The sequence below is a fragment of the Suillus plorans genome, assembly GCF_016647745.1.
Source record: "Suillus plorans strain S12 chromosome Unknown HD556scaffold_117, whole genome shotgun sequence".
NCBI lineage: Eukaryota > Fungi > Basidiomycota > Agaricomycetes > Boletales > Suillaceae > Suillus > Suillus plorans.
In genome coordinates, this window is record NW_024537501.1 from 55,283 (window position 1) to 77,781 (window position 22,499).

Sequence of the window (22,499 nt, forward strand, 5' to 3'; positions counted from 1 at the left end):
CGGTCAAGGTCCGCAGCGGTCCGCGAATTTGTGAAACACTATTATGTCTCGCAAGCGTCGACGTTCTCAGGCTGTTCCTGCTGAGGAGGAGCGCTACGAAGAGCGTGCGTCGGATGCTGATACTGCTGGAGAAGAACATAACTCCGAAGAACGGAGGAAGGAACTCGAGATTTGGGATGCATTCAAGGAGGAACATCATGAAAGTACGCCAATCAAGATTATTCTGATAGAACAATCCACTGAACTGGATGTCGTAGTACTCGAGCAACTTCCATTGTCTCTTCACCGCCAGTACACACTCATACGTGAACTAGATGACCAAAGTAACAGTACGTGTAACTAAGTTCCCCCTCGTGTATGATCAAGTTGTAGCTGTGCATTTCCAGCCTACCATGCAGACTTATTGGACAATGTGCGAAAATATATTACGCTGCGTATACAACTTACATCGCAGCGGGGTATGATCTTCGATGCAAAGCAGAGCAAGATGACCATACCAGCTATGTCAGATCCAGAGGCCATGCAGGCGGATTCGCCTCAGGCAGCAGGCTTGCCACCTCGAGACGAACAAGTCAACATTGACTCGCCCGTTGAAGTACTGAATGACGCACATAATGCAAGACCCGTTGCTTCTATCGCACCAAGTCTGGAGTCATCTATCGAGCCATTCTCTTCAGGAAAAACAACTCGGATATTGCTGCAACATATCGCGCAGGTATCGGAAGAGGCCCTTCGTGCATCAGAGGAGAAGGTGAATATTGCACAAACTGCTTATGAAACGGTACTCCCGCTTTTCTTCCGATTTTATATATCTAATCTGTCACACAGGTTGACCGACATATCCGCCTTTTGGATCAAGCTATCAAGGAGCAAGAGGCATCCATCTCTCTTGGAATTCGTCCAGGGACGCATCTCGCACCGATACTTCTTCCTGACCTTGTTGTACCGCGCTGGGTACGCCCGACCCGTATGGAACGTAGCCCTACGCCCTCACTATCCCCAGAGCTTTCCACCATCCTTCTTCAAGAATCTACAGAAGAGCTATCTACAGAGTCTGCGAGACCTGGCAGGGGTAGAAAGGCGCGCAAGAAACCGGAGCCAGAATCTGAGACTCCGCCACCACTCCCTGAGGAAGTTTTGAAAATACCAGCCACTCGTACGACGAGGAGTGTGAAGCTGAAGATTCCAGCTCAAGCTCAAGCAGATCCGAATGAGCCGAGGTATTGTTATTGTAACCAGGTGTCATACGAGACGGTCCGTAGCGTTGTGTTTGACTTTACTTTGGATGAAGTTCACATGGCTTGTATTATAGATGATTGCTTGTGACAGCGATACTTGCAAGTTGGAATGGGTAAGCGGATTGATCGATCAGGCGTTCCTCTAACGATTTCTAACACTCATTCTCAGTTCCACTTGCCGTGTACTGGCCTTAGTGCAGTCCCCAGTTCAACAAAGAAATGGTATTGCCAGAATTGCCTACTAAAGATGACGCAGAAAGGGAAAAAACGATGATTTCGTCCTGCCCCATTGCCACTGACTATGTAATTGATACAATACCATAAATCCAAGTTGACCTACATATTACGAGGCTTCAAGGCCCGGCAGGTATACTCCTCAATCTGAAGAAACATTCATGTTTAGCTTGTTCGCGAGTGTTTCCATGTATACCTCTGGATATCATTGAGTGATAAATGTAAACACAGAGTAAAAAAATTACCTGTCTCGTGGCGGAGCTTCCAATACTCTGTGAGTAGCTCGTTGAGTTCTGCTTCACTCTTCTTCAGATGCTCCGCCATCTGCGAAGGACCATTAGGAAGCAAGGGTGAGAGGGCCAAGATCCAAGACCCACCTTTGTTTCTATGTCGCCCGCTTCCATCCTGAGTTCCTCCACCTGCTTGTCGTTTTCTCGCCGCTCGATGTCCATCTTTTCGTAATCTCGCTGGAGGCGCTCAACTGTCTGTTGACTGGCCTGTCGCTTCTCTTCTGCGTGTCTCTGCGCCCTCTCAAGCTTCTCCTGCGCGTTTCCAAGTTGCTTATGTACTCGCTGAGGAGCACGCATTGGCAGGTGTAATTGAAAGAATGTGTCACGACCTACCTCAGTTTTCTTCTGCAGCTCGCCACGCTCGACTTTCTTATACTCAAGACTGTCTTTGAGTTCTGCGAGCTCCTTTTGTGATCCTTCGAGGAGCTGTACCTCCTTTTCTGTCGTCTGTAGCTGCTCAATACATGATCGGACATCCTGACTGGATAATTAAGACAAAACCACACTGAACACAGCGAGAAATGTGACCTTTTCGATATTCACGAGCGCCGAAATTTTGGCCTGTAGATCTCGTGCCTTTGCTTCGTGCAATGCAACCGTCTTTTTATCTTCAATAGCTGTAGTCCCCATAGTCATGATATTACGCCTAATACGCTCCGGAGACTGCACAATGCGCGATCGGGTGCGAGAATTGTTGTCCATTAGGAGAGCAGACTCCGAATTGACAGTTTCGTTTCGAGCTTGGAGATGCGCCCTTTCAATCTTTAGACTCTCAATCTCCTTGGTGAGTCCTGTGTGAACCTCTTTCGCCGCAAGGAGTTGGGTGGTCATGGCTGCATTCTCTTCCTTGAGCTGTTCGCATTTTGGCTCGTCCTTTGCACGTTGTGCTCTACGAATCGTGAGCTAAGTGGATGCTAGAGATAAATGAAGGATCTCACTTGAGCACGGCGAGATTGTGCTGAACTTCTGAGAGTTCCTGGATAACTTGTTCGCGCTCTTCTATGACCTGTGCAGACTTTTCTCGGACGTTGCTGATAAATGTGGTGCATTGCTCTGCGAACTTGACAAAGTTGATAAATGCTGAGAGAATGAACCGTGTACGCTCCGGTTCTGGTGCGGACAGGTCTCGTGAGCTGAAGTCCATAATGCGTGCAGAAGTGGCAAAGCGAGTCCTGCTCGCTTTTGTGTCAACAAAAATAACAAAGAGAGGGCAGATCTTACAGGTGGTAGAGCATGATATTGTGTGAGATAGCGTTGTTGTAGAGATCCTGAGTACGCACAATTAGATATAGATGGCCACGCATATAATCAACGCACGCACGGGGTTGGCATCATCGAGAGAGGCCAGCGCACGTTGGGTTGGTTTGTGAAGCACGTTTGGAGATATGGATGTGACTTGCTCCAAGCAGGCGTTGTACACGCCAGTGACAAAGTCAGAGGAGGGCCTGACGAGTTGCTCGTTGCTGACACTCAAGCCCCATTCTGATAGAGCCGTCATAATCTCTGGTATTGGCATATTCGGGAACCAGTATTGCCCTGACATGATCGTTGACGTTGTTGTTGTCGTCGATGTCGATGATGAACGCGACTCTAATATGCACGTCGCGGTCACGTGTGACTGACGCGCTTCGGGAATCGGGACGAGCCGAACATCAGACTTTACGTTAATGAATGGGACAAGAGCCGTTCTTGGTGCTGCTAGACTATTCGAATTCGTGACCCGCGCGCGTTACAACTTGACCTCGAGGCAATTTTTCGTATCGCTATCGATTATCCGAATCAATCCAGTCTCACTGACTTTTTCAGCCACTCGTCTCACGCCGACAACTTATAGGTCGGCCTGCCATCAAGTACTTCCTCCGGTCATTCTTATCTGCTCATCCCTGTTATCAAGATGGCGGGGACACAGAATAACCTAGACAGTGTTAGGAGGACCGCAAACATGATCTCGAGCAACATATTGCCAAAGGTATGCCATTGCAAATTCGAGCGGGTCATTGCTTTGCCCATCATTCTGATCCTGTTGTCAGGCTTCATCATCAAAGTTCAAGCCAGCCTTGGGAGTCTCTCACTCTTCCTCAAATCCCAATGGTAAGTATGTATTTAGGATGAAGACTGCAGCTATTTATATAAGTAACTCGCAGTTCGCCAAACGTCAGGCTCGAGTTCTCCACTTCCATCATTCGCAACACCAAATTTTGGCAGGAAGATGATGAACCCTCGTACAGCACCACTGTCCGCTCCGCTTCACCGGGATCTAATCGATTTATGTCGTGAACCCACCATCGAGATTATGGAAGGTCCAGTACCCTCCAGAAAGCGTCAGCCCCTTGATGTCCCCGACGGAGCTCAACAATCAGCCTCAAAGCGGCTCAAGGAAAGTAATCGCGTTAACAAAGAAAACATTTTCAATACCCTTCCTTTGTCATCAAAGGGAATATCTCGCGCCGTTCCTCGACAATGGACGCCTGAAATCCCAAGCGATGTCGAAGCATCGAACCCAAACCCTGCTTCAAATGTGCCATCTCGCCTTGATCTGTTTGCTGCACTACCAGCCTCTTCAGAAACTGCACAATCTGATGCAGGTACTCAGCTCGTCAAGAATATGGACCTAGACTCCGTTTGTTGTCTCTTATTTTACATCCCCGTAACTCTAATATATATTTAACAGCGATCGCGAGGGTTTCTGGAACTAATACTTGCCCGAAACCGCGAAGTCCGCGATTATTTACTCGCAGCAATATCAGAACACGGGAACAGGCCGTTAGACATTTTCGAAATTTCGTTTTTATTGTGAGTGTACTGTACTGTGTGAACCTCCCTGCTTACTCTACGTAGGGTTCACATTGAAGGTCGCATCGAAGCTATCCAAGAACGCCTGGCTCGCTTCAACCCTGTCAGCGAGCCGGCTTTAGCTCCATCCACATCTATTCTTGCGCCATCTGCGCCCACCGATTTTGGGAGTGTCCTCGAACCAGAAGATATCGATGTCGACGGCCCGCTTGAGCCAGAAGATACTGACGTATCGGCTGAGACCCTAATTGTACCTGACAGCGATGATCTTTGGGAGGGCCTTGACGAGCCCTCAACATTGCAACTGGATACCTTAACCTCGAATACTCCGACGCTCGATTGTGCAGATGCACCATGCACTCCCTCTGTGCACACCGGTCGCCTCGATAATACATCAACCCCTTACTATGCCGAGGCAGTTTCGGTCTTGAAGACCGTATTTGGGCTGACCTCCTTCAGGCAAAACCAACTTGAAGCTATCAACGCCACGCTGGACGGAAAGGATGTCTTCGTCCTAATGCCCACCGGCGGTGGGAAAAGTCTTTGTTATCAACTTCCCGCAGTCTGTAAGACTGGTAGGACCCAGGGAGTAACATTTGTCATATCACCACTCGTTGCACTTATCGCCGATCAAGTGGCATCCTTGCGAGAGAAGCATGTTGATGTTGACTGCATGTCTTCCCTAAGGACCGTAGACGACTCGCGGGATGTCATGCGTCGCCTTCGAAGCCAGCAAAAACCCGACATTTGCTATATCACTCCCGAAAAGCTACGCGAGAGCAATGCCATGCAAGATATTCTAGCCCAACTGTATGAAGACAAGCAAATCGCGCGCTTTGTCATTGATGAGGCACATGTCATTCAGAGCTGGGGGCGGGATTTTCGAGATGCTGTAAGTTTGCACAATTTGGTCCATGAGTGCATTAACAAGTTCTTATTTGTATCTTTAGTATGCAGAGCTCCATATGCTGCGTGAGCGGTACCGTGATGTGCCCATCATGGCACTCACCGCAACCGCGAACAAGACCGCGATCCAGGATATTCGTACACGCTTAGGTTTACGTGACCCCTTATTCCTGATGCAGTCTTTCAACCGCCCCAACCTGTACTATGCAGTACAGCCTAAACCGTCCACGAAAAAGAAGGTGGTTCAAGCCATTGCTGGTTTCATCAAGTCACAACATGCTACCCATACCGGCATTGTGTACGGCTTCTCGAAGTTGGAGTGTGAGGAACTTGCTGAGCAACTGCGAAACGATTATGGCTTATCTGCCAAACATTACCATGCCGGTATGGACTCACAAGAGCGCAGCACCACCCAAGAAGAATGGCAAAGTGGCAGCTGCAAGATAATTGTAGCAACGGTATGGTACTCACAGTGTGGCATCATTGAGTTCTGACGTTATCTTAGATCGCGTTTGGGATGGGAATCGACAAACCGGATGGTAAAGTTGTGTTTGTTCACTCCGGCCTTTGTCTGACCGCATCGAATAGTGCGCTTCGTAATCCACTCAACGTTACCGAAGTCGATGGATGGGTACGTCACGAGTCTACAAGTACGCTTCATTGAGAAGTTGCTTACTGTCTCAGGTATTACCAGGAAACTGGACGCGCTGGACGCGACGGCGATCCGGCAGACTGCATTCTTTGTAAGCGACTTCAATGGTGATTACACTACGCTGCCTGATGCATTATACTCTTCCAGATTATGCGCACAGGGACGCTGTGTCACGACATCAGTTGATCAATAGCGACCGCAACGATAAAGGACCGGCTCGGACTCCGGAGGAGAAAAAGCGACAATTGGAAGATCTCTCAGCGGTGGCCCAGTATTGCCGCAACGAGGCTGACTGTCGACGATCATTAATCCTTGCGCATTTCAACGAGCGTTTTGATTCCCACCTTTGCCCGAAAGGTTGTGACAATTGTTCGAGAGGTGGAACAGTTTTTCGCCAGCTGTACACCCTGGAGGCGCAGCAGGCAATCCGACTATTCGGAGAGATGTCAGCCTCCATGGATAGGATCCCCCTCGGACATTTCAAAGATGTATACGCGGGTCGCAACCGGGCGAAGGTTCGTGAGAGTGGGCATGACCAATTGTCATTGTTTGGGGTGGGTAAGGGAGTGGATGGCGACCGTATAATAAGTGCGATGCTAGGCGCTGATATTTTTGCGATCGCACGAGAGGCCTCTGCGTCTGGCTGGACCAATGATTACTTGAAGGTAATTAAGGCCTAGTCTTCGTTTTGTTGGTGACCTGATATTATGGTCAAGCTTGGTCCGCAAGCGGATGCGTGCCTCAGCGGCAACCTCCCCGTTGAACTGACATTTAGGGATAATGCCCCCAGCGTTGGACCATCACGTTCAGCTGCGAAGAACGTAGTTTCTTCCAAGGCTCCCGCGAGAGCCAAGGGGAAGATGAAGGCTGGTCCCAGCACATCGGCTTATATGCCGTTGTACAGAGATGACGACGAAGCTGAACCCGTGTCCGACTTCGAACCGATCAAAGACGCTGCAGATACAGGGCCCACAACCACAACTCAGCCGCAGGACCACAATCAGGCGCGTCTCACGGCAATGCTGGCGGTAAGGGAAAAGGTGAGAGTGCTTTTGTCGAAACAAAGTTATTGGCAGATTTACATTCAAAGCTTGCGAAAGAACATGTCCTTCATGAAAATGACGTGCTCGCAACAGAAACGATGCACTTTCTTTCTCTTATAGACATAGAAGGTGAGCATCTGCAATCGAGCGGTAGATAATCAGACTCACTCTACTAGATCGTGCGTCATTCGAAGAGCTCATAACAAACTCGGATGAACCAAAATCGCGCGAGAAAGCAGCAATTTTTGGCAAGTCTTTCTGGACCGCTTACATGAATGCTGCATCAGCCACAGCTTCGAGGTGAGTGACAGTGCAATTTCTGTTGGCATCAAATTGACGAATCAATACAGCTCCAAAACTCAAGCTCGGATTTCCGATTTGCGTGATGCTTTTAGTTTCAACGGGGCATTGTAGTCTACTCTTCCGCTTGGATTACTTACCACAATTACTACAATGGATTGATTACAAGAATTAGGTTCTCTGCTCTACTACAGATGATGTAAGCTGCAAATTAGCCTCCTTGGAGATTGTCTATTGTCGCTGCTGTTCACTCGCATCATCTAACTGTCTGTTGTAATGGGTGGTCGTGGCGTCCTTCTCACCTCAAATCTCCCTCAGTTGCAAAACCTCATCAAACGTGACCCAGTGTCGTATAAGGAAGAGTTCCTACAGCAATGGAACCACTATGACAGTATCAGACAGATATTTCAGATAAATCCTGATGAACAGGCTCAGCATTTTCGTGAACTAGTCTCATTTATATCTCAAGTGCGTCTTAAAGATCTTTTACAATTTTCTTACTTCGCTGATGACATTGCAATTTCAGGTCGCACAATGTTATCCCAAGGAAACCAAAGATTTTCCATCTCATTTGTCTACCCTTCTCCTCGAAAACTATGGCACCCTCACGCCCGATACCAGAAAAACCCTCGTTCAAAACCTTGTTATGTTGCGCAACAAAGATGTCATTACATCCATCGAGTGAGTGCCTTGATGGATTATGTCCTCTAAATAAAATTTCGATCTAGACTCCTCAAGTCCCTCTTTCCGCTCCTCCCTCGTACAACCTCCTCCACTTTGCGAGCCTTTATCCGCAAAACTATTCTCTCCGATATCCGTACTGCCAATCTCCGAACCAAAAATCACAAACTGAATCGTGCTGTGCAAGCCATGCTTTTCACCATGGTCGAACGGGGAATGGATGCTGAAGTCGTTGGGGATAAGGGAAAGCTCAGATCCGCAGGTCCCACGAGTGATAAAACCGCCAATAATGGGGAGGACGCTATGTGGGCAGTGATATTGACAAAGGAGTTGTGGCGAAAGGGAATATGGTATGCCACTTGTCATTGATGCAGCTAGATAGAATTGACTTCCATCCTCAATAGGACTGACGCTAAACCTGTGTCTATCGTTGCGCTTGGATGCTTTCATCCCGTGATGAAGGTACAGAGTGCTTCGATTCACTTCTTTTTAGGAAGTGACGACGAAAAGGAAGACAGTGACGATGAGGACGATGAGGTAGGTAACGTCTGCCTTGCCAGAATATCATTCACACTTGTTTCAGGGTCCTGATGTCAGAGCTCTTCACCATCGTCGCGAAGTCAACAAAAAGAGACGGGGCGATGATAAAAAGCTTCAGAAACAGCTCAATGCTGCAAAGAAGGTACCCCGTTTATTCAGAGATACTTTTCTGGCTCCATCTCATTGCTAATCCGTATACAGAAAAAGTATAACAAAAATGCCCCCACGACACCGAATTTTCCGGCGCTCCAACTTCTCAATGACCCACAGACGTTTGCTGAGAAGTTATATGACAACCTAAGTCGCTACGACAAACGTTTCTCACTTGAACATAAAATTCTCATCATGCAGCTCCTCTCGCGGGTGATGGGCGCCCATAAACTTTGCGTTCTAAGCTTCTATACTTACATTGTCAAATACCTCACCTACCACCAACTTCGCGTCCCGTCGATTCTCGTTGCGCTGGCGCAGTCTGTCCACGATCTTACACCACCAGATGCCTTGACCCCGGTCGTGCAGAAGCTTGCAGCCGAATTTGTGCATCCTGGAGTAGGAAGCGAGGTAATTGCTGCAGGAATCAATTCCATCAGGGAGGTTTGTAGAAGACAACCATGGGCAATGGAGGAAGATCTGTTGGGTGATCTTGTAGAGTATAGGAGAAGTCGAGATAAGGCAGTTACAGCTGCTGCAAGAGGATTGTTGCAGTTGTACCGAGAGGTGAACCCTGGTATGCTCAAACGCCGGGAGAGAGTAAGCGGTTCCCTTTCAACTCTCCATTGCCAACGTTGAATATTCGTGTAGGGAAAAGATGCCAGTATAGGTATGAGCAAAGGTGGTCAACCACTGCCGTTTGGACATAGTGCGGATGCCGCAGTCGACATCGAAGGATTAATGGTAATATGGACGTCTTTTACGATAAAAAATATGTCTAAACCACTCGACAGCTTCTGGAAGACCACCTGCAGAAACTTCGCGAAGAGGAGATGGGCGGTGCCAATAATGACGGGGAGGACGATGAAGCGACCGCTTGGGAAGGCTGGGATGTCGAAACCGATTCCGATTCGGAATCTGAGTCTGAAGGATGGATAGATGTCGACTCAGAAGGTGATAACGTGGAAGTTAGTGATAGTGAAGACGAGCGGGAGTCAGCTCCTAAGCCGCCTGGGGAGACCGATCCAAACCCCAATCGAATCTCAACCTTGGCAACTACTAAAGTGAACTGTTATTCCTTCTACCCCTCGTGCGACACACTGACATGCATTGCAGATCCTTACGCCGGCAGACTTTGCATTACTGAATGACCTGCGCATACAGGCTGCCACAAAAGCCATTGAATCAGGTGGTGGTTCCAGGGCGAAACGGAAGCTGGAAGCCCTTGAAGCTAATAAGAGGGCCATGCAAACTGGGCCATCTGATGGCACATTCATTTCTGAGAACGATATCCTTGGTCCGCGCAAAAAGGCTAAAGCTGACTACGCGGAACGCATAGCAAGTATTGAAAAGGGTCGGGAAGGGCGAGAAAAGTACGGCTCGCTGAAGGGTAAGAAAAATAAAGAGTCTCCAAGCAGCTCCACAAATCGCGAGAAGGCAAGGAATAAGCCGATTATGATGATATTGAGCAGCGGTGCGGTACGGGGAAAGAAGAAGGCGTCCTTGAGGGAGAAGCAGCAGAAGTTGAGGGCACACATTGAACGCGCAAAAAAATCGTATCACTAGTACATAGTATGATGCTAGCCAGTGCTGTACATGTCGCTAGTCTGAATGCTGGACAAGCGATGATCCACTTTTCTATATCATTCGGTCCATCATGCGAGACCAAGTACCGTCAGGACCACCTGACTTAGCATCTCAGGGGAATGCGCCGATACTGATCCTCTTCGCCATTGCATAACCAGCTGCGAAGTGAGAGAGCCTAGCATCTACTACAAAGCCCTGGGTGTTGGGTGAGTGAAGGTCTGTACTTTTCCTGCTCAATAATGTCACCTCTTTGTCGTATGCTTGAGAATTTCAAGATCAGGAACACGTTCCATCGAAGAGCGAGACTCACCTTTGAGCACGGTATCGAGTTGGTCTAGCTCTACGACGCGAGTGATAATATGTTCCCCATCATCAAGACACGGGGTAGGAGTTTCGAGTTTATCTTCTAGGAGGACACTTACAACCACGAGTTTCATGTTGGAATTAGTCATTCCTGCAACTATCTTAAATGTGCACCAATATATCTGACCGAATATACAGACCTGGGTCACTGACAACGATCGGTGAGGACTCGGGTTCGGTAGTCATATCGGCCTCGTATCCTGTCTCCTCCTTCAATTCTCGAATGGCTGCTGCCTCTGCTGTTTCTCCTGCATCGACGAGACCAGCAGGGAGTTCTATGATCAAAACAGAACAAAATGAGTAGGGAATAGATCGATAACGGTAGGGAAGTGTAGCATGCCAATGACGATGTTGTCGAGAGGAGGACGGTATTGCTCTATAATGACTGTCGAGAGGGGGAAAGCCTTGGTCTTGGAGCGAAGGACAGCGAGGACAGCGACGCCTGTAAAGGACGAGCGTTTGTGCAGTTGTATAACGAGGAAGCACGGATGTTATTCACCGTCTATTCCAGAATCCTTGCGAGTTGTGCGCTCAGCAGATTCCCAAAGTCTCTTACCGATGAATGAGCGAGATCGTCACGCCCCCGAGAGCATGATAAATATACCTGTTTTCCGTCTTGATCAGTGTAATGAATCTTCTTGAGACGGATCCATCTATGCATGAATGAGATATTAGTTGACCTCCACAGATAACGTTCTCACTTTGCGTCCTTGTTGTCCAAAGGCTCTTCACTGATGACTTTGGCGGCAGGCATAGTAATAAAAAGCTTCAGATTCCGTCTGATGATCGCAGGCCCGACGATAGATGACGGTGGATGTGACCGTACAAGTCTAACAGAGAACATACGGATATCCCCTTTATAATCATCAACCTTTCAAAATTCAACCGTAATTGAATAGCCCAGTTTGCTGCAGGCTATTTCCTAGCCATTTCTTTGCACAACCAGTGGGTACCTGGATTGTCAATACGTACTTAGTACTCACCATTACATAATATTCTTGCATACTCAATTAGACAATGGTCACCGGTCATTAATATTTACGATCGTGCTCAGTGACTAGCTACCGCTCACTGTTCCGTGTTACATGCATCAATACGTTTAAATGTCTGGTTCGAACACTCATGACACGTCCACATTGTTGTTGAAGATATCATCTCTACAGGCCGAACTTTCACACCTCCAACACCGGTATGATGCTTTACTTGCCGCCAAAGAGCGCGCCGCCGAGAGGTACAAGACCGACTACAAAAAGTGGCGAACTGTCAAACAGTGGCTTTGCGAGAGTTCCGATTGTGGCAAGGAGGTGCATCCGTTACTGAAGGATAGTAACTATGATGTCTATCGGAGAGCCTCTAGCATCGACAAACGACGCAAATTTGAAGAAATAGGTCCGGACTTGAGTGCGTTTGACGAGGAGGAGAAGCAGACGTCCAAGACGCGTACGTACACAGGCTTTCACGCGTCTTTATACTCAACTGATGTTGCATTAGCTTCTGATGCTATGGGCAGGCAGCAGGAGGTACCATCAACTCTCCACGCTTCGCGTAGAGAAACGACTATCTCAACGGAAGTTGGGATGCGGTCTGCCACTCCATTCAAACCCCCGTTCCCGATACACGAACACTCTACTGGCGAAGAACTAGCAACCGGTGCGTGCCTATCAAACCACATAATTTGGCAACTTCACCAATCTTATTAATGCAGGCACGTCTGTCTTACAGAGTACCACCTTGCATCGAGATCCACCCAAGAGACGCGGGAGATATGCCCAGACTACGTAAGTCCCCGCAAGACCATGCTTGCTGCTTGCTGACTCCCTGATTTCAAACCAACAGTGATGCGACCACTATCAATTCACGCTTCACTATAAGCAAAGAACGCAATCACGGCGTGGACTTTCAGTATGATGAAGTGGTCAAGAGCCGCGAGGGGCGAAAACAGATGCTTGCTGACGATTGTGAATGTTGTCGTGGTGTGCGTGTCTCATTTTTCGAAAAATCGTTACTCAATCTCCATACGTCCTAAATAGTACTATGAAGGCGTTGGACCACTGCCCAAACCTCTCCAGAAACCACTTTGGCGTTCACCCTCCTCAACACCTACTAAGAAACGCCGGTTATCCTTTGACAGCCTCTCAGACTGTAAGGAAAACCGCGAAGACATCGAACACCACAAGAAAGAGATATCACGACATCGGCACCATTGGTATCGTGCCAAGACACCACCCGGCTACTGGGACATCGGTTTTCCTGACACACAAGAGACAAGCGACATCAACCGACGTGCCGCAGAGATGTATGCACGGAAATTGGTAGAGGTTGAAAACGAAGCACGGTATGCTAACATCCATATTCTCCAGACTTCTCTGAACTGATGGCATCGCGTAGGAGTGGCAAGGGAAGATATGTCGAACGGATAGCATGAGCATATAATACCCCTGGCAGGGCCATCAGGTGATATCATAGATATTTGTCCTCGGGACGATACGAAGAACTTAACCCAACATCACATATCACGCAAGGCGGATTGGATCACAATGTCTTCCCCATAGTTCAACTGCCTTCCATATTAGGATTTAATTCTGTCGACGACATCAGGGAGGCACACCAGCTAAGCATCGTGATCACAAGAAAGTATGACTGACCCCAAAACCTCAAACGTCTACGCAACCGCCCTTGGTTCCACTCATAAAAGGTTACCTAGGTTTTCCGGTCAGTCCGCACACCAACTAGTGTTATCGCATTTCCAGCTGTAGATCCTTGACCCTCGGCATCAATACAAAGGGCGAAAAATCATTTGTGAATGCAAGCACCGTCTCCAGAATCGCATGCACCGATTCTAGTCAAACCCAAGTCAGCTACAATCATATACTGACCATGACACACGTTTATCCTGCATTTCTTGGACTTTATCTACTTCACTGTCAACTCACTGATCTATTGCTGGTATCAGCGTCCATCTTCATCCTCATTCTCATTCTAATTTTGCAATTACGTATAGTACCGTTCGACCTCGTGTACCATTGCTGATTTTCTTAAACACAATGCGTTTTCATGCGTCACATACAGAATTTTCAACAACAATTATTGTAACACGCGTGAAGGGGTCGCGAACAACCTCGTGTTTCTAAATATCTACAGTCTTGAAACTGTAAACTTTGAAAGAAGTACTATTGATACACGATATGATGTTACAATCCTCATACACGACCCCTGTACCGGCCAAACAAAGGGTAGTTACAGTCTTGTTCATCCTCGCTGACTACCAATTGTATCGCTTGTTCGCTTTCTTTTTTGATGGACCTGAGCTTGACACCAACCTTGTCTGTTACATGCCCGGATGTTTTGCATTTTTCTATCGCGATCGATTGGTTTTGCATGTTGGTGACCAGTGCGATACTGCTGGGCTAAGTACTTACCGGTCTTGCTGGCCTTGTCGACTGTGCGTCGTCAGGGGAGACTGTCTGCTTGACGTGCCGAGTTGCATGGTCATTCTCATCTTCGGTACCGGAATCACTATTCACTAGCGTGTCGAATGAAGTAAGGTCGGCATGTTCCCTTTAACAGCTGAGCCTCATGTACGCCTGCAAAGCTATTTTAGTCATATCTAATTTTTCAAGCATGGCAAAGAACCAGAAATCTGTTGATGACTGTAGTAATAGCCAGAGAAGAACTTCTATAACAGAAGTGATGAAATCATTTGTCCAGGCGGGTGTTATCATGTCACTACTCTGCAGCGAGGAGGTAGTGAACTTCAGAACAATTTCTTAGTGTCTTGGCAGCTTGCTCTGCGGTAAGGTCTCTCTGCGGTTCCGCCATGACTTCAAAACTATCAATCATATTAGCTTATGTCAACGAGCCAATAATTTGTGGTGAAACTCACCCCGCCAAGAATTTGCGTACACTAGCACTCCGTAAGAGTGGAGGCTCGAAGTGCACATGCAGATGTGCAATATCGTCTGCATCTTTCACATACATCCCATCATCATCTCGACGTGGGGGAAGTGGCCGTTGATGAACGCCCATTGCATATGCAAACGAGCAGGAGAATATGTTGTCGTAGCGCTTCGTCACACGCGACATGATGTCTGCAAATGCGTGCTTCTCATCAACTGTGAAATGTACAAGGGACGAAATGTGTCGTTTGTGAGGGAGCACTGTGATGTCGTGTTCAGAGCTAGCATTTGCTACAAATGACTTGTAACACACCCATGATTTCGAAGGGCCAATACGCCCACCACGGCACAAGCGCAACGAAATGCTCATTTGTAACGACTATGCGTCCTTCGTCTTCTGGAACAGACAGCTCGTGGTGCACATACTCGCACAATAGGCACGCATGGCCATCAGGCCCAGTTGGAACGCCAGAGTGTACGTGGGTGGTGAAGGCATAGTTGTGCAGAGAAGCAAGTTCCTTCGCGGGGATGGTAGGCACAGTGGAAAGCGACCATACTTGGCTGTGGGGATGCGGGTTGGAACACCCCATCATTGCTCCCTTGTTCTGTTATGAAATGAGGACTTGTGCGATGATCTGGTCAAAGTCGAATACTTCAAAGATCTGCACGTATTTAATGCCAAGCTCAGTCCCCCTCCTCATGTAAACACGAGTCCACTCATTCACGATATTCTCCACGTCCGACAGAGATAAGGTCGGTAAACTGAGATCGTGCCGGGGATGGAAACATACAACATCGCACCCACCCTGAATGGGCTCGACAGTTAGGAGTGGATGTGCAGCCTGAGGTGTGACAGGTCCAGGGGGTGGAAGAACGGCAGCGTAATCATTATCGAATACCACGGTGGAAGTGTACATTTCGTTCACCTTACCGCCCGCTCGAGTGTTCCCAGGGCACAAGTAACACGCGGGATCGTACTGGGGGAGGTTTGACGGCTCGGCGGGCTCAGTCTGACCTAGCCAAGGACGTTTGGTGCGATGAGGTGAGACGAGAATGTGTGTGTTAGTCAATGGATTATCTGTGACCGTATCATGGTCAATCATTGTTTCGTCGAGGTCATCTTAACGGCGATCAAGAGGACTTACAGCGTCTGTGAGGATGCGTAGTTGGATCAAAGGGCTCCATGCTGATGTTAAGAAGCGTCGAACTTCGAAGGCAGACTCAAACGACGAGCCGCGATGACTGGTAGCAAAGCTTGTTTATCCAAGAGACTCCATGATGCGTGTGATCAAGATGCATGTTATAGCTTAAGTGTAACAGGCAATCAACTCAGTTGAAACTTTATTCACGAAATACTACTATATTTTGCACACTACTCCATCATTGTGCTGTGATAAATCAATTCGATACGGCAGTGAACTATCGAAGGGGCCCAAGACAACAGTCTCCTCCCTGTTCCTTTTCCAACATGTGTTACTTGATTGGTAAAGATGGTTATCTTGCTTCAAGACAAGATGTTCCCAGATCGCGCTGATCATGGTCTCCTACACGGATATATATTTGGTTCTCTGTGACGGATGGGACCATATAAGCTGCTGAAACCATGGGTGTATTGCCATTGCGCGCTCGTATTTAACGAAACCCCTACCGGCTACCTCGGTAGTGTCGATCGCTGCTCAGGCTATGAAGATTGAACCTATAGTCGACGATGGAAGGTGAGTGTCCTTGGCCGAGGAGACTACGCACTTCTACAAAATCAGTAAGAAATTTTGGAATGAGTTGAACGGAACACTTCCTTCCGCTTCCTCAGGCTGCCCTTGATTACCCAGTACTCAGTTCGGAACATCGATAATCGATCAGTGACGAGGCCATTTATGGTCGTAAAGAAAGGGCGCGCTGGAATAATTTATCGTTGTACTACACATCCTCTAGGTCTAGCGATACCGGTGCACATAGTAAGAGAGATACGGACTGTGTCACAACATTGCCATTTATCAGGAACCTGTTGGATACCCATGGTTGTCGGTCGCGAACACTGTGATCGAGTGCATGATAAGATTGACGGAACATGTCCAACACGTGAAGGTCATTTTTGAGGTCACTTGCCATCGAGAATGAAGTGGCCAATAGCAAGATCTCAGAGTAAGCTACAATTTTTATTCATGATTTAGCCGATTTCATGCTCGGCCAATAACTGCAGAGAATCTCAGTTATGCAATCGAGAGTCTCGAGACAAGCCGTAGCTCACCATGTTTGGGATCCCATTAGATATGGGGTATATGTGGTTACAATTTTGACAGACCATCGCACCATCAGTAACATTGATCTAGGGAAAAGTTAGCACAAACTTGAGGAAGTGATCAAGGTACCTAGTACCTCCATTAAAACATGATGAAGCTTCTGAAGTAGCTCGTCGTCCATCATGTCTGGCTGTTCTGGAGGTAGCGATGTGTCTCCGACCTCAATAGACCATGAGCCACTCGCTCGGGCCAGTTATGCAATCGCACGCACCTGCTTCGCAGCATTTACCAAGGCAGTCCATTCCAATCGAGACAGCATATTCCGTATGAAGTCAGGGTTGAATTCTGTTTCTTGTAGTTCAACTTCGACATCCTGAAATATGAGTGGAAAATTATTTGTAGTACATCCTTTGACATGGCATGCGAGTAAATTGTGGGTGATCAACCGAACCATGGTCGCTGTGAAGAACAGGGTAACATATGATACTTATGTAAAATTATTTACAAAGTTTTGATCTCAGTCTTCTGTCACGAGCCAGATCGATCAACAGCTTGTATATATACACTTCGATTATCTTCGTCCTTCCATGCGTCCACCCTCGCCATCGATTCCAGAGAAGAAGTTTCTTTATGATGCTCTGAAGCAGTCTCTGCGACTAGACGGTCGCGATATGCTTGATTTTCGAACGCCGACCTTCACTTTTGGCCCTGAACTGGGTTGGGTAGAATGTGCAATGGGCAAAACACGGTAAGCATCCATGAGGATTCGTGCGTGTTATCAGATACAAGACAGGTGCCAGCGTAATTGCACAATTAGACGCCAAAATGGTCAAACCGCTGCCAGAACGACCCTTTGAAGGCATTATTACAATACATTCTGAAATCTCTCCTATGGCGTCTCCGGACTATGAACCTGGTCGGTAGGTGCGTGCCATCTACATGTGTTTTATTTTTGCCATAATCAAAAATTTCACCAGGCCTTCAGAAGAAGAGGTCACCCTTACCCGCATGTTGGACAAGGTCCTCCGAAGAAGTGACACTATTGACAAGGAATCTTTGTGCATATTGGCAGGTCAACGAGTAGGTGAAGTATTTCTCCGGTCAGTAATATGACACTAAATGGGTCAACGACGAAAATTTCAGGTCTGGCAATTGCGATTGACCATTCATGTTCTCGCTGATGCCGGTAACATACTCGATTGTTCATGTCTCGCTGGCATCGTAGCTTTTAAGCACTTCAGAAAGCCGGAAGTAGAAGTCATTGGAGACGAAGTCATCGTTGTACGTATTGAGACGACTTTGCTGCTTATACTGTTGACTTTTCTCCAACAGCACTCGCCATCTGAACGCGCACCCATCTCGCTTGCAATACATCACACCCCTTTCTGTGTGACGTTCGCATTCTTCCCGGATGCATTGACGCGACCCGTGGTGGACCCATCTTTGCTTGAGCAGAGGCTGAGTTCAGGTTTGATGAGCATAGCGATGAATGCTCAGCGCGAGATATGTGTCCTACACAAAGCAGGGGGGGTTCCGACGGCACCAGAGGAAGTCCTACGATTAATTAACGTAACTTCCATTCTGGTCAAAGATCTGGACAGGCGGGTTGAGGCTAGGCTGCTGGAAGACTGGGAGGGTAGGAAAGTTGAAGTGAGATAGATTATCAACAATATTTGCCGAGTATTATGTAATTTTTGGGAAAAGACATGTCAACTGAAAACTCAAAAAAATGATTGTCAACAGGGGCGACTGTTTCCGTTATTACAAGTTTTCCACTCTAGCTAAGAATCTCCAATCGATTGCTCTGTCATTTTTCAGTCTTCAGTTGCATGTCACGTAAAGTTATCTCGGTAGTCCCGAAATCTGTGAAGCTTTCAAGGGTCTCATTCGGACTACGTCATGGCCCAGCAGTTCTCGCTCTTACTGGGCGCGTCCAGCCGCACAGCAGTAGGAGGCGGTTACCAGTAATACCAGGTCACTATATACGCAGCTACGCATCGCAGCCTCCAGGAGGTGCAGGGGGTGGTGCTGGTGGATTCCCCGGGTTTATGCAGCAGCAGCACCAGAAAGGAGACGCGCTGAAAGAATATGTCAGTCTGTCGTCGTACCATTACCGCGTCTTATCACTCACATGTGCCTTAGAGTGTTGATTTGACGGAAATGGCCAGGAATGGGAAGTTAGACCCTACCATTGGGCGTGACGATGGTGAGCGCACGTACACCGCTGTAGTTTTGCCTCCTTTGACATCGATTTCCTTGTAGAAATTCGCAGAACTATACAGAGTGAGTCCTACCTTACAAGTTCAAAGGAATGATGCCAACTTTCCAAGTATTGTCCCGACGTACCAAGTCTAATCCTGTGGTGAGTCGAACCCGTCACGTTCAGACGAAGACTAGATAATATTTGTAGTTGATTGGTCCCCCTGGTGTGGGGAAAACCGCCATTTTGGAAGGTCTAGCAAGCAGGATTGTTGCTAAAGAAGTACCAGAAGTACGCTCATCAGCTTTAGCACTCACACGCCGGTAACTGCTAACCACAGTATGTTTAGTCTCTGCAGGATAAACGTGTCCTGTCGATTGACTTAGCAGCTATCATGGCTGGTTCCGGGATTCGCGGACAATTCGAGGAGAAATTCAAGGCCCTTATCCGTGATATCGAGGAGGAGGTGAGTTACCATCCAATCCTTTCGGTAGGAGTCTTTCATTTAACTCCATCAAATCATTAGGCAGGAAATGTGATCTGCTTCATTGACGAAGTCCGTGAGTGCACCTACAGTCTTGTCCTCGAGCAAAGTTGAATATCATCTTTAGATTCGCTTTTCAACCTCGGAAAAGCGGAGGGGAGCATTGATGCTGGCCAAATGATTAAACCTGCTTTAGCTCGTGGTCTCCAGCTCGTCGGAGCTACAACGCGTATGTGAAACCTTCATTTCGAGATAAGTTTTATAACAAGTCATACCTAGCGGACGAATATAGGAAAACGATTGGCAAAGACGCAGCTCTTGAACGCCGCTTTCAGCCTGTTTCGATCGATGAGCCAACTGTTGAAACCACCATATCAATTCTAAGAGGACTTAAATCACGTTATGAGGTACACCATGGCGTTGAAATTGCGGACAGTGCTCTTGTGACAGGTCTGAATTGATCTTTGCACTACGTCTCCAGGGCTTATGCAATTTTTTACTAGCTGCTATCTACAGCGCGCGCTACATATCAGACAGGTATCTGCCTGACAAGGCAATTGACCTTGTTGATGAAGCTGCTTCAGCCCTACGCCTTGCTCAAGAATCAAAACCAGATGAACTGGAAGCACTTGAGCGCGAGATTGTGACTCTTCAAATCGAACTTGAAAGCCTAAAGAACGAAGTCGATGTTTTTAGCGTCGAGCGCAGGGCCAAGGTTGAGGAGGAGCTGCGCATCAAGATGGAGGAGGCGCAGGAGCTCACTGCTATCTGGCAAAATGGTGTGGTCTATCCCACTGTCATGAGATGCAATAGTTTCTAAATTCATCTCCAGAGCGGGCAAGACTAGATCGGATCAAAGATCTCAAAAAGCGGCTGGAGGACGCAAAGCACGAACTCGAAGTTGCTCAGCGTCATGGTCAGTATGACAAAGCATCCCAGTTGCGCTTTGGGACAATCCCCGAGCTCGAACGTCAGCTCCCAAAGGACAGCGAGATGAAGGACGACACTGAAGAAAGTCCTCTATCAATGTTGCATGACCGTGTTACAAGCAACGATATCGCTCGCGTCGTTGCGAAGGCCACAGGCATTCCTGTCCAGAACCTTCTGAAAGGTGAAAGAGACAAACTTGTTCATGTTCGTCTCACTACCAGTCTCTACCTGAACTATTAATGACTTTCGATAGATGGAGGACGCCCTCAAAGAACGAGTTGTTGGCCAAAATCATGTTGTCGCCGCGATTAGCGATGCTGTCCGCATCTCACGTGCTGGTTTGCAGGCGCCAAATAGACCTGTGGCTTCATTTCTATTCCTTGGTCCTACTGGTGTTGGCAAGGTAAATTGCGTGTCTGGCCTTGTTCGTCACATAATTCTGATTTCATGAACCCTTAGACAGAATTAGCAAAGGCACTAGCTGGGTTTCTTTTCAACGATGAGCAGAGAGGACTGTAAGTTCCCTCCAGAATACTCTTTCGACATTATACTCATGCAAACTTTATAAGTATCAATATCAACATGTCCGAGGTTCGTGGTTTCAAAATTTCCTTTAGCTGTTCTATATGACTGGTTCACGTCAACTCACAGTACCATGATCGACACACGATCTCGAGACTAATTGGAGCCGCTCCAGGTTATGTCGGTTTTGAAGAAGGCGGTTAGTTGTTTCTCTCATGTGCCATTTAGCCTCATCCCTTGCGTGCAGGTCAGTTAACAGAAGCTGTTCGACGCAAACCGTATGGTAAGTTGATCGAGCTATAGTATTTACATTCCACTAATGCTTGGCTACAGCGGTCATTTTACTTGATGAGCTTGAGAAGGCACACAAGGTACTTCATCTCTGCTCTGATAGTTCGAACTGTGCTTAAAGTTGCTTTTCACGAAGGATGTGGCCATGATCCTTCTACAAATACTCGACGAAGGTAGCATTACTGACAGTCAAGGCAGAAAAGTAGACTTCAAGGCATGTAGTTCTTTGTCGATGAAGCATAGTGCACTCAATCCATTCTTAGAATACCATCATTTGTCTGACAAGCAATCTCGGAAGCGATATATTAGCTCATAGTTCATCCTGTGGTCCAGATGGTGTTGTCACGGAGGAGGCCAAGAATCTTGTCATAGAACGCACGACAGAATACTTTCCCCCTGAACTTCTCAATCGCCTTGACTCAATACTTGTTTTTAACAAGTTGTCTCGCCGGTCAATTCTAGATGTTGTGGCACTGAGGCTGAAGGATGTTGCTTCACGCTTGAAGGACAAAAGGATAACGCTCGATATTGAGGCAGAACCTCGTAACTGGCTTGCCGAGAAGGGTTATTCTGATATCTATGGTGCCCGCGCGATCGCTCGCGTCGTGCGTACCCATGTGCTGTTCCCTCTTGCACAGAAGCTGTTGAGGGGGACAATCAGGTACGAAGACTGTTATATGTTTGAATTTTTTTCATGTATGCTGATGATTTCTAATAGAAATGGTGATGTTGTCCACATCACGGTCTCTGATAGCGATTCTCTCGACATCAAGGACAACCACCCTCCTGACTCTAGCGTTCTATCGAAAGAGGGTCATGATTAAAAGATAATATGTTTCATACACCAGACAATGTCAAGCACCACTCAGTCCTGTATCATGCTAGTTACTCTTGTGTATTTTCTACGTTATGTCTATATAATGTACAAGTTGTCCGCGCCGGTCGTTGCAGAGAAATTGCATCTGGTCCAAAAGCGCGTGCTTGTGCACTATATATATTGGCACTATCTTAGATTAAGTGTATCTCTTGAAGTTGTTGAGCAGTTCGATATATCGACGATCATGATGGAGGTCCGTATAAATTACTGCAGTGCGCTACTACCGACGATCAGAACAATTCAGCCATGCGCACGTATCATATGTAGTCTGACTAAAATATT

At 47.4% G+C, this 22,499-nt stretch overlaps 10 protein-coding genes across 10 annotated transcripts; 6 read left to right on the plus strand and 4 right to left on the minus strand.

Annotated features, from left to right (window-relative positions):
• The first annotated feature begins 26 nt into the window (after nucleotides 1-26).
• On the plus strand, nucleotides 27-1,506 carry HD556DRAFT_1424367 (uncharacterized protein). The gene is made up of 5 exons (XM_041304583.1): nucleotides 27-203; nucleotides 258-329; nucleotides 387-781; nucleotides 829-1,351; nucleotides 1,408-1,506. The coding sequence occupies exons 1-4, from the start codon at nucleotides 44-46 to the stop codon at nucleotides 1,324-1,326; spliced, it is 1,125 nt and encodes a 374-aa protein (XP_041152640.1). The 5' UTR covers nucleotides 27-43; the 3' UTR covers nucleotides 1,327-1,351; nucleotides 1,408-1,506.
• Nucleotides 1,507-1,614: 108 nt separating this feature from the next.
• Nucleotides 1,615-3,305, minus strand: HD556DRAFT_1250362 (Nuf2 family-domain-containing protein; the record flags this gene model as incomplete). Its single annotated transcript, XM_041298917.1, has 8 exons — nucleotides 1,615-1,670; nucleotides 1,718-1,796; nucleotides 1,850-2,044; nucleotides 2,096-2,239; nucleotides 2,291-2,651; nucleotides 2,701-2,934; nucleotides 2,984-3,030; nucleotides 3,084-3,305. 8 exons carry the CDS (start codon nucleotides 3,303-3,305, stop codon nucleotides 1,615-1,617), a joined length of 1,338 nt encoding a protein of 445 aa, XP_041152641.1.
• Nucleotides 3,306-4,973: 1,668 nt separating this feature from the next.
• HD556DRAFT_1250348 (P-loop containing nucleoside triphosphate hydrolase protein) lies at nucleotides 4,974-6,793 on the plus strand (the record flags this gene model as incomplete). Its single annotated transcript, XM_041298914.1, has 6 exons — nucleotides 4,974-5,447; nucleotides 5,506-5,919; nucleotides 5,967-6,000; nucleotides 6,050-6,092; nucleotides 6,146-6,204; nucleotides 6,261-6,793. Coding segments are annotated over 6 exons (1,557 nt in total), but the record flags the coding sequence as incomplete, so codon positions are not given.
• A 760-nt stretch (nucleotides 6,794-7,553) lies between these two features.
• Nucleotides 7,554-10,871, plus strand: HD556DRAFT_151517 (SDA1-domain-containing protein). Its single transcript, XM_041309070.1, has 9 exons — nucleotides 7,554-7,924; nucleotides 7,983-8,137; nucleotides 8,185-8,487; nucleotides 8,542-8,674; nucleotides 8,721-8,819; nucleotides 8,879-9,427; nucleotides 9,479-9,571; nucleotides 9,622-9,891; nucleotides 9,944-10,871. The coding sequence occupies exons 1-9, from the start codon at nucleotides 7,733-7,735 to the stop codon at nucleotides 10,391-10,393; spliced, it is 2,244 nt and encodes a 747-aa protein (XP_041152643.1). The 5' UTR covers nucleotides 7,554-7,732; the 3' UTR covers nucleotides 10,394-10,871.
• Nucleotides 10,386-11,750, minus strand: HD556DRAFT_1424385 (NUDIX hydrolase domain-like protein). The gene is made up of 8 exons (XM_041304584.1): nucleotides 11,479-11,750; nucleotides 11,382-11,430; nucleotides 11,277-11,328; nucleotides 11,118-11,219; nucleotides 10,918-11,052; nucleotides 10,725-10,868; nucleotides 10,661-10,674; nucleotides 10,386-10,609 (listed from the first exon to the last, which is right to left on the minus strand). The coding sequence occupies exons 1-8, from the start codon at nucleotides 11,619-11,621 to the stop codon at nucleotides 10,526-10,528; spliced, it is 723 nt and encodes a 240-aa protein (XP_041152644.1). The 5' UTR covers nucleotides 11,622-11,750; the 3' UTR covers nucleotides 10,386-10,525.
• Nucleotides 11,751-11,880: 130 nt separating this feature from the next.
• HD556DRAFT_1450986 (DNA repair protein endonuclease SAE2/CtIP C-terminus-domain-containing protein) lies at nucleotides 11,881-13,202 on the plus strand (the record flags this gene model as incomplete). The annotated part of the gene is made up of 6 exons (XM_041307862.1): nucleotides 11,881-12,217; nucleotides 12,269-12,427; nucleotides 12,483-12,555; nucleotides 12,614-12,752; nucleotides 12,808-13,112; nucleotides 13,166-13,202. The coding sequence occupies 6 exons, from the start codon at nucleotides 11,881-11,883 to the stop codon at nucleotides 13,200-13,202; spliced, it is 1,050 nt and encodes a 349-aa protein (XP_041152645.1).
• A 1,128-nt stretch (nucleotides 13,203-14,330) lies between these two features.
• On the minus strand, nucleotides 14,331-15,992 carry HD556DRAFT_151628 (HIT-like domain-containing protein). The gene is made up of 5 exons (XM_041309075.1): nucleotides 15,819-15,992; nucleotides 15,327-15,751; nucleotides 14,987-15,278; nucleotides 14,661-14,934; nucleotides 14,331-14,606 (listed from the first exon to the last, which is right to left on the minus strand). Exons 1-5 carry the CDS (start codon nucleotides 15,856-15,858, stop codon nucleotides 14,504-14,506), a joined length of 1,134 nt encoding a protein of 377 aa, XP_041152646.1. The 5' UTR covers nucleotides 15,859-15,992; the 3' UTR covers nucleotides 14,331-14,503.
• An 848-nt stretch (nucleotides 15,993-16,840) lies between these two features.
• HD556DRAFT_1250338 (uncharacterized protein) lies at nucleotides 16,841-17,367 on the minus strand (the record flags this gene model as incomplete). The annotated part of the gene is made up of 4 exons (XM_041298913.1): nucleotides 16,841-16,867; nucleotides 16,922-16,999; nucleotides 17,050-17,133; nucleotides 17,185-17,367. 4 exons carry the CDS (start codon nucleotides 17,365-17,367, stop codon nucleotides 16,841-16,843), a joined length of 372 nt encoding a protein of 123 aa, XP_041152647.1.
• A 25-nt stretch (nucleotides 17,368-17,392) lies between these two features.
• HD556DRAFT_1424411 (ribosomal protein S5 domain 2-type protein) lies at nucleotides 17,393-18,657 on the plus strand. Its single transcript, XM_041304585.1, has 5 exons — nucleotides 17,393-17,661; nucleotides 17,714-17,833; nucleotides 17,891-17,993; nucleotides 18,057-18,194; nucleotides 18,246-18,657. The coding sequence occupies exons 1-5, from the start codon at nucleotides 17,501-17,503 to the stop codon at nucleotides 18,570-18,572; spliced, it is 849 nt and encodes a 282-aa protein (XP_041152648.1). The 5' UTR covers nucleotides 17,393-17,500; the 3' UTR covers nucleotides 18,573-18,657.
• On the plus strand, nucleotides 18,648-22,495 carry HD556DRAFT_151770 (P-loop containing nucleoside triphosphate hydrolase protein). The gene is made up of 20 exons (XM_041309098.1): nucleotides 18,648-19,003; nucleotides 19,056-19,119; nucleotides 19,176-19,196; nucleotides 19,244-19,275; nucleotides 19,324-19,404; nucleotides 19,463-19,579; nucleotides 19,640-19,673; nucleotides 19,725-19,826; nucleotides 19,877-20,047; nucleotides 20,101-20,376; nucleotides 20,430-20,731; nucleotides 20,781-20,930; nucleotides 20,987-21,042; nucleotides 21,097-21,118; nucleotides 21,179-21,248; nucleotides 21,297-21,332; nucleotides 21,383-21,420; nucleotides 21,477-21,554; nucleotides 21,604-22,001; nucleotides 22,059-22,495. The coding sequence occupies exons 1-20, from the start codon at nucleotides 18,743-18,745 to the stop codon at nucleotides 22,162-22,164; spliced, it is 2,415 nt and encodes an 804-aa protein (XP_041152649.1). The 5' UTR covers nucleotides 18,648-18,742; the 3' UTR covers nucleotides 22,165-22,495.
• The last annotated feature ends 4 nt before the right edge of the window (nucleotides 22,496-22,499 follow it).

Excerpts from the sequence above, each read along its gene's own strand:
- HD556DRAFT_1424367 (XM_041304583.1), top strand. The coding sequence starts at position 44 with ATGTCTCGCAAGCGTCGACGTTCTCAGGCTGTTCCTGCTGAGGAGGAG. Across the intron at positions 330-386 it reads ACTAGATGACCAAAGTAACA|CCTACCATGCAGACTTATTG; the intron begins GTACGTGTAACT and ends GTGCATTTCCAG. Across the intron at positions 782-828 it reads CACAAACTGCTTATGAAACG|GTTGACCGACATATCCGCCT; the intron begins GTACTCCCGCTT and ends TCTGTCACACAG.
- HD556DRAFT_151770 (XM_041309098.1), top strand. The coding sequence starts at position 18,743 with ATGTCACGTAAAGTTATCTCGGTAGTCCCGAAATCTGTGAAGCTTTCA. Across the intron at positions 19,405-19,462 it reads TTGCTAAAGAAGTACCAGAA|TCTCTGCAGGATAAACGTGT; the intron begins GTACGCTCATCA and ends CAGTATGTTTAG. Across the intron at positions 21,043-21,096 it reads AACGATGAGCAGAGAGGACT|TATCAATATCAACATGTCCG; the intron begins GTAAGTTCCCTC and ends AAACTTTATAAG.
- HD556DRAFT_151628 (XM_041309075.1), bottom strand. The coding sequence starts at position 15,858 with ATGGAGCCCTTTGATCCAACTACGCATCCTCACAGACGCT. Across the intron at positions 15,752-15,818 it reads TACGCATCCTCACAGACGCT|ATAATCCATTGACTAACACA; the intron begins GTAAGTCCTCTT and ends ATACGGTCACAG. Across the intron at positions 14,935-14,986 it reads TTGGCCCTTCGAAATCATGG|TGCTCCCTCACAAACGACAC; the intron begins GTGTGTTACAAG and ends ACGACATCACAG.
- HD556DRAFT_1424385 (XM_041304584.1), bottom strand. The coding sequence starts at position 11,621 with ATGTTCTCTGTTAGACTTGTACGGTCACATCCACCGTCATCTATCGTC. Across the intron at positions 11,431-11,478 it reads TTGGACAACAAGGACGCAAA|ATGGATCCGTCTCAAGAAGA; the intron begins GTGAGAACGTTA and ends ATTCATGCATAG. Across the intron at positions 11,053-11,117 it reads TCTCGACAACATCGTCATTG|AACTCCCTGCTGGTCTCGTC; the intron begins GCATGCTACACT and ends TTTTGATCATAG.
- HD556DRAFT_1424411 (XM_041304585.1), top strand. The coding sequence starts at position 17,501 with ATGCGTCCACCCTCGCCATCGATTCCAGAGAAGAAGTTTCTTTATGAT. Across the intron at positions 17,662-17,713 it reads TGTGCAATGGGCAAAACACG|CGTAATTGCACAATTAGACG; the intron begins GTAAGCATCCAT and ends GACAGGTGCCAG. Across the intron at positions 17,834-17,890 it reads CCGGACTATGAACCTGGTCG|GCCTTCAGAAGAAGAGGTCA; the intron begins GTAGGTGCGTGC and ends AAATTTCACCAG.
- HD556DRAFT_151517 (XM_041309070.1), top strand. The coding sequence starts at position 7,733 with ATGGGTGGTCGTGGCGTCCTTCTCACCTCAAATCTCCCTCAGTTGCAA. Across the intron at positions 8,675-8,720 it reads GTGACGATGAGGACGATGAG|GGTCCTGATGTCAGAGCTCT; the intron begins GTAGGTAACGTC and ends CACTTGTTTCAG. Across the intron at positions 9,428-9,478 it reads TGCTCAAACGCCGGGAGAGA|GGAAAAGATGCCAGTATAGG; the intron begins GTAAGCGGTTCC and ends ATATTCGTGTAG.